Genomic DNA, 19,213 nt, shown 5'->3' with positions numbered 1-19,213 from the left:
AAAGATTCTGGTGCCTCTGCTGAAACTGGTGCACGTCTATTTTCTGACCTTGCGTGTATATATGCTTGTGACTGTATTCAGGACTTTGAAGCTTCTCACCACGGCTCATCCAGCTAATAGAACCACAAGAACACAGGACCAGGAAGAAGAGCCTCCAGAGCAGAGGGGCAAGAACTGGAAGAGGTGACTGGATTGAAGGCCCTTTCACGTGAGCCTGGTTGAGTACAGGTTCAACATGGATGACCTAGCATAGAATGCGGAAGAGGGGATAGGCAGACAACAAGATTTAGCAAATGTTAGCAGCAGGCATCATTCAGCCTTAACAGAGGTCCTGGGTTTCACCAGTGGTCTGAGCCAAAAAAAAAGATGTCTCAGTGCACTTCTGTGCCGACTACAGGCGGATAAATGCAGTGACAAAAAATTGATTATTGATTATGTGGTGATAATGGAGCAGTGAATGAAGGTGGTGCAAGAGTTAGAGGTCAGACAGGACCAAGCTTATGATCTCCAGCCGAGGAAGTGTGTCTGGGTGAACAACAAGTAAAGGATAGGGTGTTGCCTAAAGCTAACCTTGGGCTGGGAGGGTGTGTGTGTGGTGCTAACACTGTTTTTGGACATGGCGTACCAAGTGAAGATGGCGGAAAACAAGAGAATGGTGCTTGACTGTGACTGACTGGCCCCGTACCTGGAGGATGTGGGCCACCAGCCAAGTCCAAGTGGCTTGGTGAGCGCCATCAGGGGTGAAGACAGCGTACACCAAGGAGGAATGTGGATTTTGCGGTGGGGGATTGGAGACAGGGGGGAGGGGGTAAATGTTGTGTCTGCTGCCACAGGGCTGGGTTAATTTGCTTTTTCCCATCCTCCAGGGGTTTAGGGAGATGTTGGCTCACCGTCTGGGTGAGTAGTGGGTTCATGTTATGGATTAGGGAGGGAGTGAAAATAAGTAAAAAAACGATGCTGCTTTGCCCCCCCTTCACTCCCCATCCCCACCCATTGCTACAATATATTTGTACAATATACAGTACAGGTTTGGACACACCTTCTCGTTTAATGTGTTTTCTTGACTATTTTCATGACGATTTACATTTGTAGATTCTCACTGAAGGCATCAAAACTATGAATGAACACATGTGGAGTTATGGTCATGAAAATATAGAAAACACATTGAATGAGAAGGTGTGTCTAAACTTTTGGCCTGTACTGTATGTGTGTGTGTAACTGCAGATTCTCCTCCTGCCCTCCGCCTCAGTCCCTACAGATCTGCACACGAGCATCCGTGGTTGGCCTGCGCTGGAACCATTCTGGAATTGTTCATTGACCAACAGGCTTATTGATGAATGGGATTTAAAAAACATTGCTATGAAATCACTTCATTATTAGGAATAGGAAAGAATCTTGTGTGCTCTTGGTGTTCCTCCATTACAACCTCAACATGCACCGCAGCTAATTTCCCCCCCTGGAAACTCAAAAAAAAAACAAAAACAAAGCCTGGAAGGACAAAGGCAATGAATAAAGATGAAATACTGAGTGCCAGGGTAAAGGTTATATTCTTGATTGGGTTCAGCTGTATCATTTATATACCCATTTTGTCCTTAACCTATGAAATGATTCATTTATTCCTTTCTCAGGAAACTGAAGTGATTGTAAAACACAACGAAATGTGTCTGCAATTGACCTGTGAAGCTGTGTAGAGGATTCATTGCTTCAATACAGAAATTTTGTAGTGGCGTGAAGATGTGCAAATGTTTCATATGTGAGTCCATAAGTTGTTTGAAAGTGCAGGAGTGTATTAGTGTTCTGTCCTATGTAGTGTTCATATAGCCTGCGGGAAGAAGCTCCTCCTCATTCTCTCTGTGTTGGACTTCAGGGAGCGGAAGTGCTTCCCTAATCGCAGCAGAGATTCCATTGTTGGGGTGGCTGAGGTCCTTCACTATCTTCCTGTCCAGCACCGCTTGCTGTAGATGGATTGAAGGGCAGGGAGCTTGGTACAGATGATGCGTTCAGCTGATCGAACCACCCTCTGTAGGGCTCGCCTGTACTGTTGATTAGTGTTGCAGGTGGTTTCTGTTTTTGCTGGTGGTTACCTATGATTACTATTGCCCGTGGTTTCTGTTTTTGCAGGTTATTACTGTTGCCCGTGGTTACTTTTTTTGCAGGTTATTACTGTTGCCCGTGGTTACTGTTTTTGTAGGTTATTACTGTTGATTAATGTTGCCTGTGGTTACTTTTTTTGCATGTTATCACTGTTGATTACTGTTGCCCGTGGTTACTGTTTTTGTAGGTTATTACTCTTGATTACTGTTGCCCGTGGTTACTGTTTTTGCAGGTTATTACTGTTGATTACTGTTGCCCATGGTTACTGTTTTTGCAGGTTATTACTGTTGATTAATGTTGCATGTGGTTACTTTTTTTGCAGGTTATCACTGTTGATTACTGTTGCCCGTGGTTACTGTTTTTGCAGGTTATTACTGTTGATTACTGTTGCAGGTGTTTATTGTTTTTGCAGGGCTGTGTAATGGTCAATATGTGTGTCACAGAGTGGGCTGTGACAGTCACGCAGTACGAAGGTGGCCTTCTGCTGGCATGTTTGCATAGTTACTGCTTGCTACTGTTGGGGTGTTGGGGTGTTGAATTTTAGATCAGAAAGTGTAGACAAAATAAGAAGTGAAAGTGAAGTGATCGTCATTATGATACACTGCAGCACAGCACAATGAAATGTGCCCTCTGCTTTTAACTATCACCCTTGGTGAGCAGTGGGCAGCCATGACAGGCACCTGGGCAGCAGTGTGTGGGGACGGTGCTTTGCTCAGTGGCACCTTGGCGGATCGGGATTCAATAATATAATAAGATGTAATGGACTGGAATAGAAAAATAGAGGGTGTCATAGAGGGCGTCATCTGTCACGTGTCGATAGTTAACGTCTTATTTTTGCGGATGAATATGAGGCGGGGAAAGCCCTTCAAGATGTCTCTCTCTGCCGCAGACACTGGATGTTTGGATGTTTTTTTCGAATACGTCATAACCTGGTTCTCTACCAGCCCCGCCCACCGGCCCCGCCTCCAGGGCGCGCACACGGCGGAAGCTCGTGCGCGGATCTGTAGGGACTGAGGCGGAGGGCAGGAGGAGAATCGGATTTCCGCGGCGCTGGGAAAGCTGCAATGAGGGCGTGATGCGCAGTGATGAAGACGTGACTCGTCCTCATTTCTGCTGCGCTCTGCCCCAGACGGTGTTTTCTACCTGAAGGATGGGATATATAAAAAAAATCAATTCCGTGTGCGGCGTTGTGCCTTCAGAAAAAATGGAATCAGTCAGGGTCGACAAATAGAAGAGGAAAAGGGTCTCTTTAAAAAAATGCAACGAAAATATGAATATTCACATTTCATATTTCTACACGGAAGCGAACTCTTTATCATTTACTAGGAAAGTTTTCCTCTCCATGCCGCAGTGTTAAAAACCACCGGAGATGAAGACCAACAGCAGCGTCAGCCCGCACAGCTCGGATTATGAATGGCGATACGAATACTACGAGGACGACGAGCCGGTGTCTTTCGAAGGGCTGAAAGCGCATCGCTGTGAGTCTCTGCCAGGACTGAATAATCGCGTAAATAAATACATGGGAATACGTTTTTGTGCATGTGTCTGCTTTTGTGAACCTTGTTCGCCCCATGCCCATATAATAATGCCTAAAACCCCATATAATACAGATAAAAGGACATGTACATTCATTTACATTTACAGCATTTATCAGACGCCCTTATCCAGAGTGACTTACAATCAGTAGTTACAGGGACAGTCCCCCCCTGGAGCAATTTTAGGGCTAAGTGTCTTGCTCAGGGACACAATGGTAGTAAGTGGGATTTGAACCTGGGTCCTCTGGTTTATAGACGAGTGTGTTACCCACTAGGCTACTACCACCCACCACTAGGCTACTACATACACTTCTGTTATGGCCCATAATGATGGTCAGTAATTCATGCCAATGCTGCCTTGCAGACTCCATAGTGATCGGGTTCTGGGTAGGCCTGGCCGTCTTTGTGCTCTTCATGTTCTTCGTGTTGACCCTGCTGACCAAGACAGGACCTCCACATCCAGAGTGAGTCTTGTAAATTCTGCATCGCTGCAGAAACTCTTTTGCTCTGTTCTTATCCCAGTATGTGTTATTTATAGGTATTGTGCGCCTGTTCATCTCTCTTTCCGCGTGCATATGTATGCAGGATCATTAGCTGATGAAATGGGTTTTTGGTTCAGTGGAGCAGGAGGATGGAGGCGGGAGGGGAAAATGACTCAACCTATAACAGCCCCCAGGCCCTTCATTTACCGGGGGAGCTGATTAACGAAAGACCTTTAAACTGTGGATTAAAGGAGAGAAAAAACTGTATGCCAGCTGTGGAACAGTAGAAAAGGACCCAGCTCCAGCTTTCAAAGAAGCCTTTGTTGTGCATCATTAACAGGCAGAAATGACTGAGCGTGGAAGAGAGTGTCCCGTTAAGCCCATGGAGGAAATTTTGATTTTAACAAAAAAAAAGCACAGGGAAAATCATTATTGCGCTCTTAATTAAAAGGACACTGAGCCATGACTCATCCTTTAATATGCCAGTTTCCCAGGGTTACTATGGAGCCAGAGAGCTGTCCACAGTAAAACCTTGGACAAGTACCCTGAGTTGTAGGAGAATTAGATGTGTTTTTTTCAGCTCCACATTGTATCTGCATTTGATGCAACACACAAAATTATTTTGGTTCAGGCAAGGAAAAAGTTGTATTTAGTACGATTAACAACAGAACCAGCCCTTAATTATTATTCATATTTACAGTAAATTCACTAGTAATAAAATGGTGATGTTATAAAGTGCATTCATTTATAATAAATCTTTATTATAACCAATCATTCTAGTACTACTACTACTAATAATTATTATTATTATATATTTTTTAATAAAGTTTTTTCCCCTCTAGATTAGGTTTGTGATGAAATGGATCAGGCTCATATTTCTTTAGTTTGAGATGCTGCAGCAGTCAATTAAGTCATTTAATTGATGCTATTTGTCATCTATTATTATTATCCACATTTATTAAAATGCAAAGAAAGCCTCATTTCAGCCATTTCCATGTGTATCTTCATTCAGCTAGAAGATGTCAATAAAACCTGTTCATGGATCATTTACATTTACATTTACATTTACGGCATTTGGCAGACGCCCTTATCCAGAGCGACTTACAACGTGCTTTCAAGTTACCATCGATGAAGAGATCAATTCCGGTTCACTAGGACCCCAACTATGAATACATCTATTTTATTCACTCTGTGAATCATTTAGATCATTTAGATTCAGAACAAGCTGGTCTATTTTGAAGCATGACGTTGGCAGATGAGGGTGGCGGCCAATCATTGTCTGATGGAAAATCAGACCACCGTGTTTATTCTGTCTAATAAAAAACATGGAGGATGGAAGGAGGTGCTGTGTGCTAAATGATTAATGTTCTTTCAACCTGAAATGTGCATTTTGGGTGAAATGGAAAAACTGAGTCACTCTGTAACACAGACAAGTCAGAAATGCGATTGAGGTTCATTCAGGATAGAACACAGAGGCATGGTTTATATTCATATAATTTTATTTTATATTCTTTATATTCATTAGCCAAGATCTCATACACTCTATAACTTCTGTTCTTGTTCCACACAGGATTTCTGAACCCTTGGAGAAACCCGTCCGCCTCACCAGTTGTGTTGAAGACCTGACCCGGGCACCAGACAATGACAAGAAGACGTGTCTGTCCCGCCCCCTTCTTGACGAGTCACACCTGCTCTTCCACTGCTACATAAATGAGGAGGAGCAGGCCGGAGTGGGTGGGGCCAGGACAAGGAGGCCAAGCACAGCCATGGTCAGGACAGGGCAAGGATGGTTGGACAGCAACCGCTCGTCCAGCCCCATTGAGGGCGATGTGCTGGATCTGCAGGGTGGGGCTGTGGGTGTCGGGCGGACAGACAGGGATTCTGCGGCGTTCCTCACCCATTTTAACATTCCCAACTTTGTGAATTCTGAGTTGAGCTCCACTCTCGGAGACGATGACCTGCTCCTGGAGGAACCGCCAATCATGCTGGAAACTGACCTCCACCACCCACGCAGCAAACACATCAATTAACAGTAGAAGTGGAGCAGAACATCAGAGGGAAAGGTCCCTGAAACAAGGAATGGTTTGTTGAAATGGTGAAATTAGATCTGTGGCTTTTCCCTTCAATGCTCTGATCCCATCAGCAGGAAAATACCTTTGAACGTGATGTTTAAATGATGCTGACACTCAAAGATTCTGACATCCAGTCTGCCCAGCTAACTCTGCAAACAGGCTGGGAGTAGAGACTAGGGGGACTGCATCTGTGCAGAGCTTAAGAAAAACACCACCAGATGGATCCTACATTTAATAGTGCTGCAACGTGACCTCAGAATGGATCAAATGGGAAACTCTGAGTCACAATGAAGAACCGAGGAACCCCAGAACATGTTCCAAAAAGCTTCATGCCACTAACTGACCTGTGTTAATCACAATTACTCAGATGGGCAGGCGGAAGCTACTGGATATAAAAAAAATCTGCTTATGAATTCTGAAATGTCAGTCAACCAGCTGAGCCACATGCTCAGCTGATACAGGGAATCCAGGGAGTTGAACCTGTAATTATTGATCACTGTAAATCTCAAATGATCCAGACAGTTGTTAATTAGGAGTGAAAATCTGCTTTTAGGTTTGAGCGTTAAAATGTTAACATTGGAATGGTGGTGGAGGTGGTGTTGTACTGTGCGATATGAGCATGGATGATCTGCACTTATTGCTCACAATAAGTTCTGCCATTTCACGTGGGGGTGGGGTACTATCATTCAGTCTCTGCTTCAACTGGTCCCAGACGTGCTCTATGGGGTTCAGGTCAGAGGACATTGATGACCATACCATATGTGGCACTCCAACTTCCTAAAGTCGAGCTGTGACAATTCTGCCAAGCTGTGGTGGAGCATTATGATCCATGAGCAGAAAGTTGGGGGGTGTGCTGGCAGAATTGGGGGATGATGGTGGGTTCTATGATGTCTCAGAGGTAAGAACGCCCAGTGACTGAGCCGCTTGACCTCAGCGTATCGCTCACCTCGCCTTCTCCAGCAACGATGATGCGACACTCCTCAGTGAACCGGACGGTAGTCACATGGCTTTGTGTGCACTGCAAATGTTCACAGCGGCATCTTGGTGTCAGTGGAGTCACCTGCAACAGTCGTCTGGCATTCCAGCCAAAGCAGTGGAGTCGGTTGCGAATGTTTTTTTTTCCCAAAGATATATTGACTTTAAGCAAGAGAAAGACAATGCACACAATATAAAAAATATCTCACTAAGTAAATAAATTCTGTAAGAGTTACATACAAAGATTGTATGTAACATTGCAGTAGAGTATTATAGGAAAAATGGCAATTTAGTCATATTCAAAGAACAATAATGCTAACAACGTGTGCAATTCTAAACTCAACAACCTTTCCACATAATAACCCCATCCTCATGCCAGATTGATTAATGTTTTATAAAAAACAAGATGACTATTGTTTCTGGAACTTTACTGGGTAATGCTAATAGGGTAGTATAGCCTAGTGGTAACACACTCGCCTATGAACCAGAAGACCTAGGTTCAAATCCCACTTACTACCATTGTGTCCCTGAGCAAGACACTTAACCCTACGTTGCTCCAGGGGGACTGTCCCTGTAACTACTGATTGTAACTCGCTCTGGATAATGGCGTCTGATAAATGCTGTAAATGTAAATGTAATAGTTGGATTCTGAGACAGAAGGGTCGTAAAATAATCCAGGAACGGCCCCCACACCTTCTGAAATTCTTTGTTGTTATCACCAATTGAGTAGCGTATCTTTTCGAGGCTTAGACAGGACATAAGGTCCCTCATCCATTGAGCACGGGTGGGAAGAGCAGCACCTTTCCATCTGAGTAAGACTGCACATCTGGCTAAAAGGTAAGCAAAAGATAGTGTCCGTCATTTTACCGGGGTCAGACATGCATCATCACTGATGACAAAAAGCGCAATCAAAGGATTAGGTTTGAGGACAGAAGAAAGGGTTTGAAATATCTCCCTCCAATATTTTTCAAGGCTAGGACACGACCAATACATATGGATAAGTGAGGCATCCTCACTTTCACATTCATCACAGCAGCGATCCACATTTGGGTAAATACACGATAGTTTGACTTAGGACATATGTGCTCTGTGCACAACTTTAAACTGTAAAATGATGGGAACATAAAGATGTTGAATTCACCAGTTTAAATATTGAGTCCCGTGTGTCCTCACATAATGACATTTTAAAATCCTGTTCCCAAGCAGTTTTTATTATATTAATAGAGGGACATTTCATACCAGCCAGTCTGTTATAAATAAAGGATATTAACCCTTTACGTGTTAGATGCAAAGTAAGAAATGTATCAGCTGAATTCATAACTGGTGTCTCGGGGAAATTCTGAATTTTAGATTGAAGAAAGTGTCTAATTTACAGATCTAAAAAAATTGTGTATGTGGTAGATTAAAAACACAGCAAAGCTATGCCAAAAAACAAGTCATTAAAACACACAATTCCCTTCCTATACCAGTCATAAAGTATAGGGTCTGATAAAGGGGGTTGAAAGAGATGATTTGATATAATTGGACTCAAAAGAGAGAAACAAGTTAGATTGAAGTGTTTTCTCATATGAGCCCATACTCTCACACTATGCCAAACAACCGGATTATCAATTGACTTGTTTCGGATTACAGGAAGTGGAGATCCAAGAAGTGCCAAAACAGAAAATTCTTTATATGAATTCAATTCACCCAGGACAATTATTTTGGTTTTGGGAATAGAACCAAAATGCAATACAGCGTATATTAGCTGCCCAATAATAATAACGGAAATTAGGCAGAGCCAGGCTTCCATAATTCCTAGATTTCTGGAGATGAGCTTTATTCAAACGAGGGTGTTTTCCTCTCCATATATAAGATGATATATCTGAATCTGAATAAAGAATCAAAAAAGATTTGGGGATAAAGGTGGTTGCGAATGGTTTGCCTGGAAACCCTAGTACCCCGCATCTCGTAAACGGGCCTGCAGCTGTGTGGCAGTTGCATGTCGATGTCTGAGTATATAGGTCCTTAGGTACTGGTCATCATTGCAGTCTGTCATGAAACTCTGCCAGTAGTTCTATGTCTTGATGCAAGTCTGCTGATGACACTTTGAGACACAAAAAGTTCACGAGCAGCATCTGACTGCCTGCCACCAACCCGAAGGCCAGGTGATGCCTCTCATCCATTAAGTGACGTTGTGGGTTTATGGCTGTTTGAATGATGAACTTGGAATGAATTACTGACAATACCAGTTTTTTATACCCACAGAATGTTGAAATTGATGCCACGTTGAGAAAGGTTGTCTCTTGGTATTGGCCCCAATATAAGGCAAATCTGTGTCGCAAATATATACATATATTAGAGGTGGGCATAGATTAATTTTCTTAATCTAGATTAATCTCACTGTAGTTTTGGAATTAATCTAGATTAATCTATAGCAATCTAAATTAATCTATATTAATTTTAAAAATAAATTTTCCCTGAAGCAAACCCTGAGCTGTGCGATTCATGACTCACCCGGGTTAATTGCCCGGATCCTTTAAATGACTCATGAGTCACGAATCTGAGGTCTCCATTGAACCAAATCCTTCGAGTCCTAACTACACCATGTCTAAATGGTAAACTCCAATATATTGTCTTACATGAGTCCAGTTGTAGAGGAAGTTAACCGCCAGGAGCGCTAACCCGCTCTCGGATCCGGGTGCGTACTGACTCGAGTGACTCAAGTGACTCACACACCCGTATCAGTTTAGTGAGTGACTCAGAGAGAGCCGAATCCTAAAAAGGATCCGAGTATTACAGCTCTAGTAATTTCACAGTCCAGCCTAATATTATATTAGGGATGCTCGATATTGCGATATTATTGTTGAATATTGCGATAACGATATTTCTTGCGATATAACATTTTCCTAGAGAAATGCTTTTTAAATTATTATTATTATTATTATTATTATCAATTCACACTGACGGGACGGGCGCGCCCGGGGAATGCAAATTGTTAACCATGTTACAGGTAAATGTGTTCTGTTGGGGTTCGGGATGTGTGTTATGGGGATTTAATGTAGCGTGTGCAAGGGGAGAAACTTTACACCGGGACGTAGTGGTGTGGGGCTGGAGGAGAAGAAAAGACGCCTACCTGTTATTTGGAAGCCTGAGGAGTAGGTATTGGCTGTTGGCGCCTACTGGTTCCGTTCAATAAAAAGCGTTATTCCGAAACCCTCATGATTGAGACAATTTCTCCTTTCCTGACCTCACGGCGACGACTCACGAGGTCAGATATGCGAGGTATGGTATGCAATTTCGGACGCAGCATAAATTTCATTTATCGCAACTCTTTGCAACACAGATATCGCGTATACTATTATCACGTTAAGGATAATTTTTCGATATATATTGTGCAGCCCTAATATATATATATATACACACACACACACACATATAATAGACATTTAACACATAAATAAACAAACATGAATGCAAACCTTTTGATGAACAGCACAATATTTATTCAACATGAATTGATAATGTATTTCTGTACAAGCATATAAGAGTGCTTTCATGTTTCTTAATCTTCCTGTTCTTTTTACACAACTGTACACAGTTTAAAATAGAAATTTGTTCCAATGTACATCATGGCATAGTATATCACAAAGTAATATTATAATCATTCAGTCTGTGAAAGCTCACGTCAATCCTACAGGCAAGACATTACCAGCCCAGTCAGTGGAAGCAGCATTCTTACATTCCTTCAACAGAAGAAGAAAATTGAATTCTTTGGGATCGTTTACAGTCAGGCAACACCATCCTTTATGATTGTCTCACTTCCCTTATTAATGTCCTGACAGAGGGGGTGATACAGGAATAGTTTCAGCAAGTGATCACCATGTTATTATGGCACAAAAAATAAAACTGAATTAAAAAATAATAAGTAATCTTGTTCCGGCTGCATATCCACAAGGAGGTAATGTTGAGCAAAAATAATTTCTTCCACGAATTACTTGGTGCATAATTGTGTTACAGTGTACAACTACACATATGCAACGAACAGCAAAAACATGCTGAATCACATGCACAAAGAACACACACAAACACACACTCACACACCCGAACAGACACACAACACAGGGAAACATGCCAGTATGTGTACCTGGCCATACACTAACACACACAAACACGTCCCACCCACTGCCAGCACTGTGGCTTCCTACACTTGTGAAATGATCTGCATATTGAAGCTGGAGGAACGGGACTGTTTTGACAGGGGGCTTCCAGAGGAGAACGGGCTCCCAGGGGAGAGGCGGTCTTGGCTTCGTGTGGCTCTGCCCAGGCGCTCCTCCTGCAGGCTGATGGCGGAGAGGCAGTGCGGGCGGTCAGTGCTCAGGCTCCCAAGAGACGCACTGTCAGTGGGCCCGGTGGAGCCATTTAACCCAGTGCAGTCCAGTGACTTGCTGGAGGAGGTGCTAGCAGTTCTGGGCAGTGGTGCTCCAAATGGGGGGCTGTAGTATGGGACCAGGAACCTCTTTGGTGGGCTCCTGGAGGGGTCCGGTGACCTTGCTACGGCTGGTGGGGGAGACTGGTGTCTCTGGTGAAAACGTCGGAGTGCCGCCCGAGTATCAGCAGCGATGTCCCTCAGTCTTGCTGATGGTCCCTCTCGTTCACGGGAAGGACGACTGCCACCACTGCAGCTGGTCACATCTTTCTTTACACTGGGCTGGCTGCTGCTGGATGCCCCCGAGCTAAAACCTTCATCGGGGTCAAAGGAGTCCTCGCCACTTACTCCATCAGCATCTACAGAGACAGTAAAAGGGATCAAAAACAATTAGACAGAAAAACATTTTGTAATCCATTAATTAAAGCTGATTAAATGACTAGATGTACACAGAGACAAACCAACAATCACTGTGCTACAAGTCATGATACAGAGATGCTAATGGGAAAATGAAACTCATATTAAGTGTATTTCCACTCAAGACCCATTCCAGGGTCACATCAGAATGTAATCTGATTGGCTAGTTTTCTGGGAGGGAGTAGCGAGAGCCTTTCCATGTCTCTAGAGTCAAGACTTACCTTGCATGTTTGGGATCTAACAATAAATCAGATTAATAATAAATCAGACTGCTTTTTTGAGTCCGTATATTTTCTTCCCAACAACCTGCTGGACCTGGTGTACAGAGGGGCATGGGTTCACTGAGGAGCAACACTGACAGGGCCTAACGGAGCTACTATGGAGTATACACTATCCACATGGCCGCTCTAGTGCCTACCCGTACACAGCCTTAGGTGGATGGTGTACTTTGACCGCGCTCGTGACACTGGCTTGGCTGGTGGCTCTTGAGGTGGATTCAGGGGCTTGGGGTTGAGGAAGATACTCATATCGACATCGCGTGAGTAGTCAAAGGCCTCTGGTGTGGAGACAATAGGCATTGCTCATGGGTTGTACAGGACTCCTGTATCTACAACTGGTTTATTTTATGAAACCTGAGTCCTTTTATAAAGAGATTTGCATATCAGAGGACCTTTTATTCTTATTCACTTTCTTCTTCACCAAGGAATAATAAAACTGATCTGGGATAAGAACTTAATGCAAATTTATGATATGTGTACGATATGAATATCTGATGTTTATATCTAGTTTATGAAGTATGAAGCAGAAGAAAGGAGTGTAAGGAGACCACACCCATACCCTCTCTCTTCCACCGCAAGCGGCGAATGGAAGCAGCAGTGACAGCGGTCTGGGAGACACGCCTCCCCGTGGGTGTCACCTCCACAGGTAGAAGCTTCTGAGGTCCTCCTGGCGGCCTCGGTGGCAGGGAGCGCTGCATGGAATTTGCTACCTAAGATGTCGAACAGGGCAACAACAAAGGGCTGCTGAATCCACGGCTGCAATTACAGACCAAATCTTTCATCTGTTAAATGTAAATTCTGCTGTCAGCTGGGATCTGAGATTAGAGACCCCTTTTATCTTGCTTTTACCAATCCAATTAATTACACTGCAAACAGAGACGAGAGCATTCCCGAAGAAGGCCTGCCAGAATCACAATCAAAGCCTTGCTTATTTGGAAAGAGGAGATTGTTAAGAGCTGAACAGTGCATAATGAAAAGAGCATTTTACATTTAATTCACATTTCCTAACCCAGAACTGAAGAGTAAAGTTCCATATTTAAAATGCAGGATAAATGGTCTGAACTGAAATACTCAACTTCTGAACAAACATGACCATTCTTACAATATGCATATCACATGACTCTTCTGTTCAATGTACTGAATATAATGATGTTATAATGTAATTCTCTCACCAGTAGAGGCTGTGCATGAAGGTCTAATTGAGCACGGTACAAGATGTCTTCCAGGGCTTCATTCCCAAGCTCCCATTCACCATTATAACTGAGGCACACATACAATGTGTATTACAGTCAATTTACAGTCATAATGGAAACATAAATTTTGTGCTATACTATTAAAGAGCTATACTATTAAAAAAACAAGTGTGGTGAAAACTCCATGCTCACATGGCATGGTAAACAGCAGTCAGCATCTGCACCATGAACTCTGGGTCCAGCCGAATACGGTGGCATGGTTCTCTCCATGACTTGAGCTGCTGCCGTGGGTAGCCACACACACACAGTCTGAGAGGGACAGTGAATGGGAGAAATAGTAAAAACAAAAAAACAGCTACACTTCCATTTTCATTAAAAGTGAGGAAAGAATGTTAGTAAAAAAAAAAAAAAGGTGTAAGGGAAGACAGAAATCAGATGTAATGTAATATCAAATCAATAAAAACCTGTTTCAGTCAGTTCCCAATTTATAAAAGCGAATCAATATGAGATATGGCTCTGCTCTATTCCAAATGATCAGATCTCACCGTGAACCCATCCTGCAGGCTGACTGGTGGGATGATGAAGGCATGTAGACCACTGCAGAGTTGTAGCAGAGCATGAGGAAGCACAGCACCTCGAACCTACACCCACAAAGAAAGCAAGACAAATGCTGATTTGACCTATGGTCCTCAAAACTGTCCAAGCAATGGACCCTGCACCTACAGTAGGACTAACCAAATCTGTGCTCTCATATAATGTAATGAAACAATTAAGTGTTAAGAGGAATTAGGTAGTTTTTACAGACACTTCCATGTTGATTTTATATGATTGCAGATGACTGTAAGCAGTGGCTGCTTCAGTAATGAAAAGTGCTGTAGGTGGGGGTGGTCAGTAAAGGTCCATGCTCAGCTGACTTCTGACAAAGGTACATCTGATGTTTTGCTCTGAAGACAGCGGAGATTGACATTCTACCTGTTCTGAGTTGTGAAGGTCTCCCTCTGGGGGTGCAGGCCACTGTAGACCACCCTGATGAGGTCGTGCTGGCACAGCGCCCCCTCTGTCAAAGCCATGGAGCCCAGGCTGGAGGGCTGTAGATAAAAAAAACATTTAAAAAAACAACTTCCTTTAATCCAGCTAATAGCAGGCATTTGAGTGCATTAAAACTGCTCAATCATTAAATAATTAAATCAAGTCTGTTTTTTCTCTGGTTAATTCTTGCATCTTCATGTCACGCGAGACAGTATGTAAAAAAATGTCACCATACAAGGAAAGGAAAGAGCCATTTTCCACTCTTATTTCATCCTGTTATTATTGGGGTTAGGGTTAGCATTCCTGAAACATTACTGTTACATCCTTGCAACACTTTTCTGTTTTTAAGCCAATTTCATCTAATTAAAGTTTTAAAATGTGATCAGTAGTTTACAGGAAAAAAATGTACACAATTGAAATGGGTGAAAAAGAAGTTGGTGCTTCTATACAGCCTCAGGTCTTAGAACGATGCCACTCAACACTGTTGCTGCACATAAGCAACAGGGCTCGTTTCTATTCATGCAAAATACACAGGTATGGGAGATGCTCAAGAGGAATCCAGAGGTGCTTCTGTGTGAATGGAATACTGTGGAATATGTGGGTCCATCATAATGACACTACACTTCGACATCTTTTCCACAGACTAGACAATTAAGATGCCATTTGATAAGATCTAAAAAGAAAGAATGGTTGTTTTGAGAGACATGAGCAGAAAAACAAAGTGTGTTTTTCACTATGGTAAAATGCCTGATACTGGTAGCTCGCTGTTTAAGAACATGTTGGGATGGGAGGTAAGGGAAGCAGAGGGGAGGAAGATGTGAAGCTCTGTTCGTCAGGTCCTGCTGTCACTCCAGGTTTTCTCTTGTTCCTCCCATTTGTTTGCCTGTCTTTCATTAAAAGGAGCGTAATTGTTTGGGTCTGAAAATATTCCCAATATTACCAAGCAACAACAAGGCGTGTTTCTGGGACACAATTTTGACCTTGAGGAACAGACAGAGACTCAGCAGCGCCATGCCTGATGATGTCAGGCGGAGGAGAGTCACCAGGTCTGCCATTAAAACTGCCATGAAATATTAAGTGCTAAGTCAAAAATAACATTCTGACTGTCAATGCTGCATGAATCAGACTCACCTCATGGTATATAGAGGGCTTAGAAAGAGAGGGGATGGTGAAGGACAGGATCTTACTGTTCCCCTCTTTATCAATAATCTCCTGCAGAGTGATAAAAAGACACGAATGAAGGTGCGTCCTGTGAGCATGTGAGAGCACGATTAACATCATTCAGCTATTTAAATTAGTTCTAAATATGGCTTTCAATTAGCTTGCCTTCATTTTTCACCAAATCATAACTTGACAATCATTAACATGATTGTTATTAGGCTTGGGATCAGTGTCCTTTGAACACATTATTCAGATGATTGTGTATTTATGCAGTTTAATCAAACTAATCTTGCTAATTATTTATTGGAGTTTCCAACACAGTGTAGGTTTAAAAGCCCGATGGATTTTAAATCGTCCCCTTGTGAAGTCCTTAAGCTACTTTAAACAAAAAAACATCTGAATTTGAACATTAGCAGCATCTAATGATTTCCTTTAAAGAAACCAGTAATTCATGGTCTCAAAGGGGCTTTGATGAAGGATCAAGGCACATGTAGGATCCCAGAAATGTAACATTCACAGTGGGATAGTTACAGGAACAGACCCCTTGGAGACACTCAGGCTTAAGTTCACACACACACAATGGGGTTGAACCTGGGTCTTCTGGTTCAAAGGGCGAGTGTGTTACCCACTAGGCTACTACCACCTAATATGATCAGCTTCCCCTCATTTGTCAGTGAAGGCTGCTGGTTGTTCATTATTTCCAAAAAAATAAAATGAAAAAAACAGTGCACTCATTCCTCGGACGGACAGTAAGACAGAAAATACCCCTGATGCCCACCAGGTTGTAGATGCCCAGCAGCAGAGCCTCAATGCAGCTGGTGCTGTGGCGCTCCCTGCTGGCAGAGTGGCTGAGGTACACGCTAATGAGCTCTGGCAGGAACTGCAGGGTGAAGCGGCGTAGGCGGTCCTCGGAGCTGCGGTACAGCTCAAACAACTGGTGGCACACTGGAGCCAGCAGCTGGCAGCAGGGAGAAGAGGGAGAAGAGACGGAGGTGTTCAGCACACACGGTGACAGCAGCAGGGTGGAGGTGGATGAAATTTACAGGAAAATGAAAGACGGGCAGTGATGGCGCACCAAGGGCAACAGAATGTTCCGAAAAAAAAAAAAAAAAAAAATCCTCCCAGTGGAACAAACACGTGTCCAAGTGTCCAATCCCAGACTGACCCCTCGCTTAGGTTCTTGCCGCAGATTGAAACGGATTAGACAGGCCCTCTGGTTAGCTGTCATATTGCTCACATCTGCCTAGTCCTATGCGTAGGGTGGGGGTTCCATAATGGAGAATGTTGCAGACCTACCTCGCAAAACCATCATTGTATTATATTGTTATTTATATTATGGTTACTACTTACCAGTTGTTGTTTTTTTTACCAGTATTTGCATGTTGCGTTTTCATAAACGTAAATAAAATTTTTAATACATATGCAATGTCACAGCACATCCAATATGCAGAACTACAGAACTGTGCATGGACATGGATGAGATGGTGAAATCCACAGACTGTCCCTCCAGAAACGTGCCTCACGTACAAAACGACCTTGCCCGTGAATGAATTCGAGATTTTCATTGTTTTACGGTGATCATGACGACAAAAAACTTAATGTGTTACGTTTCGACCAGACGGGTTTTTACAGTAAGTCTTGATCTTGGGTCTTGGTCAGTTCCACTTCAGAGACGAGAGGACGGGACTGCAGTCATCGGAGGAATTCAAACTGACAAAATCCAGGTCACGTCGCATGAGGCCTCGACTCGCTTCAGGATAATGAGTGACATGCTTTTTACTCCCAAAAGGGACAGTTTATTCCAAGGAACAGCGCGTGACAAAGCCATTCAAACCCGTGTTTGAGGTGTCTTGATCGAGACTTGGGCCGACAAGTACAAGTACAAGACTGAAGACTTCATCTTTTCAGAAGCCCATTAGAAGCATTTCGAATAGTTCTCCCGTCTAATAGCGAGAGTTTTCATCTGACCTCACTGCTGGGGTGCTCCTGGATGACGCTGTAGAGTGCCGACACCAGGGCGCTCCTCAGGTGGAGGCTGCCGGCGTAGCGCGGGATCTGGACGTCGGGCAACGTCTACGGAGGAGAAACAAAGGAGGAGGAAGTGATGGGGGAGAACATAGCCTGTAAAGCGCGTGTGTTTGTGTGTGTGGGTTCACCTTGAACTCTGAGAGCCATTCCTCCACCACTCCACGCTCTGGGTTGAGCATGTTCCACCCCTGGGAGTAACGGGAGGAGAAGTGAGTTGCGCCCTGTGGCACGCCACTCTTAACGCTCCTGCATGTGCCGCTGCAGGTCCTCACCTCCCTCCAGATCAGACTTCAGTGGTCCACTGGGAGACAGGGCTGCTTTCCCATCGCGTCCCTCACTGGTCAGTCGCGGTCAAGTACGGCTAGAAGCCTACAGGTTGAGCACAGCGTGTTCTGAAAGTCACATCACGTCTGAGCAGCATGGTTCAGGGTAAGGGGCCTTCCCCTGATTGTTTTTTTTTTTTTTTTGGGATCTGGCAAAAGCGAGGACCTTCATTTCCCTCCTTGCAATTTGGTAAGAAGCTTAGCAACTTCAGTGCCAGATAATTAAGTGTATACACTGTCTTAACCACGGCATTACGGCAAGAACGAAAATAGACTTTGCTAAAAAGATCTTAGATTAGGTGGTCAGGGAGAAAGGTGGAGGGAGGGAGGCAGGGGGAAGGATAGTGGGAGACAGGGTATCGACACCAGACGGAACTATTGAATGACCTGGAGGACAAAAAAAAAAAAACAGCACTGCAACATTACACCGCCATGATCCTTCCCTCAGCAAATTCACAGTAACACACACACACACTATCTCAGGCAGGCAGAGACTTCTCTGAAGGTCCCATGCCCTGTCAGCGCCGCAGGAGGCCTGTTCTCTGCCACCGCGCTCAATCCTCCCAAATTAGCTCCAGGACAGATAACTGCTCTAATCTGGAGGGGGCATGTTGGTACACAGCTCCGCTGGGGAACACGGGCCCAAGGCCAGGGGTCATAATCTGGCTAACTGGAGATTAGATACGGATTACGGTCCACGGCAGTGCCAGGCAGCCACGCCGAGCGGGAAGACCTGCAGAATGGTGCATGGCTGGCCGCTGACGACCGGCGGGACGGAGCGGCTCTCAGTGCCCTTCAGGCATGGCGTCCCGGTCTCTCCACCTGTACCGGCCGCTGTTTACATGCGAAATGGAAGCCGGGGCTCGGGTAACCGAGAGAAACACCTCGGCCAGCGACGCAGCGTGCAAATATTCCAATTTCACGGGTCGGACGCACGAGCATAATCCACGCGGAGCATCTGCGGTGACGTCACCCCCACGCAGCGATACATACCCCGGAGGCGACGCGGCTCCAGCATCCCCCGCTCTCGGGCAGCCGTCGTCGGCGCTGCCAGCCCGCTGCGTACTGCGCACTGCGCCGCTGCTGGACGCGCACGACCATCGCAGCGCCGGTCAGGTGGCCAGGTGACCCGACGCGCGCGCGCACGCACGCACGCACGCACGCGCCTCGCCCGGACATTACAGACAATCAGCGATTCAACGTCTGTGCAGCACGTGA

At 44.4% G+C, this 19,213-nt stretch overlaps 2 protein-coding genes across 5 annotated transcripts; one reads left to right on the top strand and one right to left on the bottom strand.

Annotated features, from left to right (window-relative positions):
* The first annotated feature begins 3,083 nt into the window (after positions 1–3,083).
* On the top strand, positions 3,084–7,880 carry LOC114790742 (melanocortin-2 receptor accessory protein 2A-like). The gene is made up of 3 exons (XM_028981049.1): positions 3,084–3,572; positions 3,994–4,093; positions 5,682–7,880. Exons 1-3 carry the CDS (start codon positions 3,464–3,466, stop codon positions 6,139–6,141), a joined length of 669 nt encoding a protein of 222 aa, XP_028836882.1. The 5' UTR covers positions 3,084–3,463; the 3' UTR covers positions 6,142–7,880.
* Positions 7,881–10,620: 2,740 nt separating this feature from the next.
* On the bottom strand, positions 10,621–19,139 carry LOC114791000 (protein FAM126B). 4 transcript variants are annotated; one of them, XM_028981465.1, is made up of 13 exons: positions 18,989–19,139; positions 17,945–18,041; positions 17,801–17,860; positions 17,613–17,717; positions 16,423–16,602; positions 15,615–15,695; positions 14,427–14,542; positions 14,000–14,095; positions 13,647–13,763; positions 13,434–13,521; positions 12,821–12,971; positions 12,402–12,539; positions 10,621–11,925 (listed from the first exon to the last, which is right to left on the bottom strand). In XM_028981465.1, exons 3-13 carry the CDS (start codon positions 17,849–17,851, stop codon positions 11,342–11,344), a joined length of 1,707 nt encoding a protein of 568 aa, XP_028837298.1. In that variant the 5' UTR covers positions 17,852–17,860; positions 17,945–18,041; positions 18,989–19,139; the 3' UTR covers positions 10,621–11,341. The 4 variants fall into 4 exon arrangements, with proteins under 4 accessions (XP_028837298.1, XP_028837301.1, XP_028837299.1 ...); XM_028981468.1 differs by lacking the exon at positions 12,402–12,539 and having other exon boundaries at positions 18,989–19,138; XM_028981466.1 differs by lacking the exon at positions 18,989–19,139 and having other exon boundaries at positions 17,945–18,978.
* Positions 19,140–19,213: the final 74 nt, after the last annotated feature.

Source organism: Denticeps clupeoides, chromosome 5, assembly GCF_900700375.1.
Source record: "Denticeps clupeoides chromosome 5, fDenClu1.1, whole genome shotgun sequence".
Classification (NCBI taxonomy): domain Eukaryota; kingdom Metazoa; phylum Chordata; class Actinopteri; order Clupeiformes; family Denticipitidae; genus Denticeps; species Denticeps clupeoides.
The sequence above is the reverse complement of the archived record's forward strand: the minus strand, read 5'-3'. Positions and strand labels throughout refer to the sequence as shown.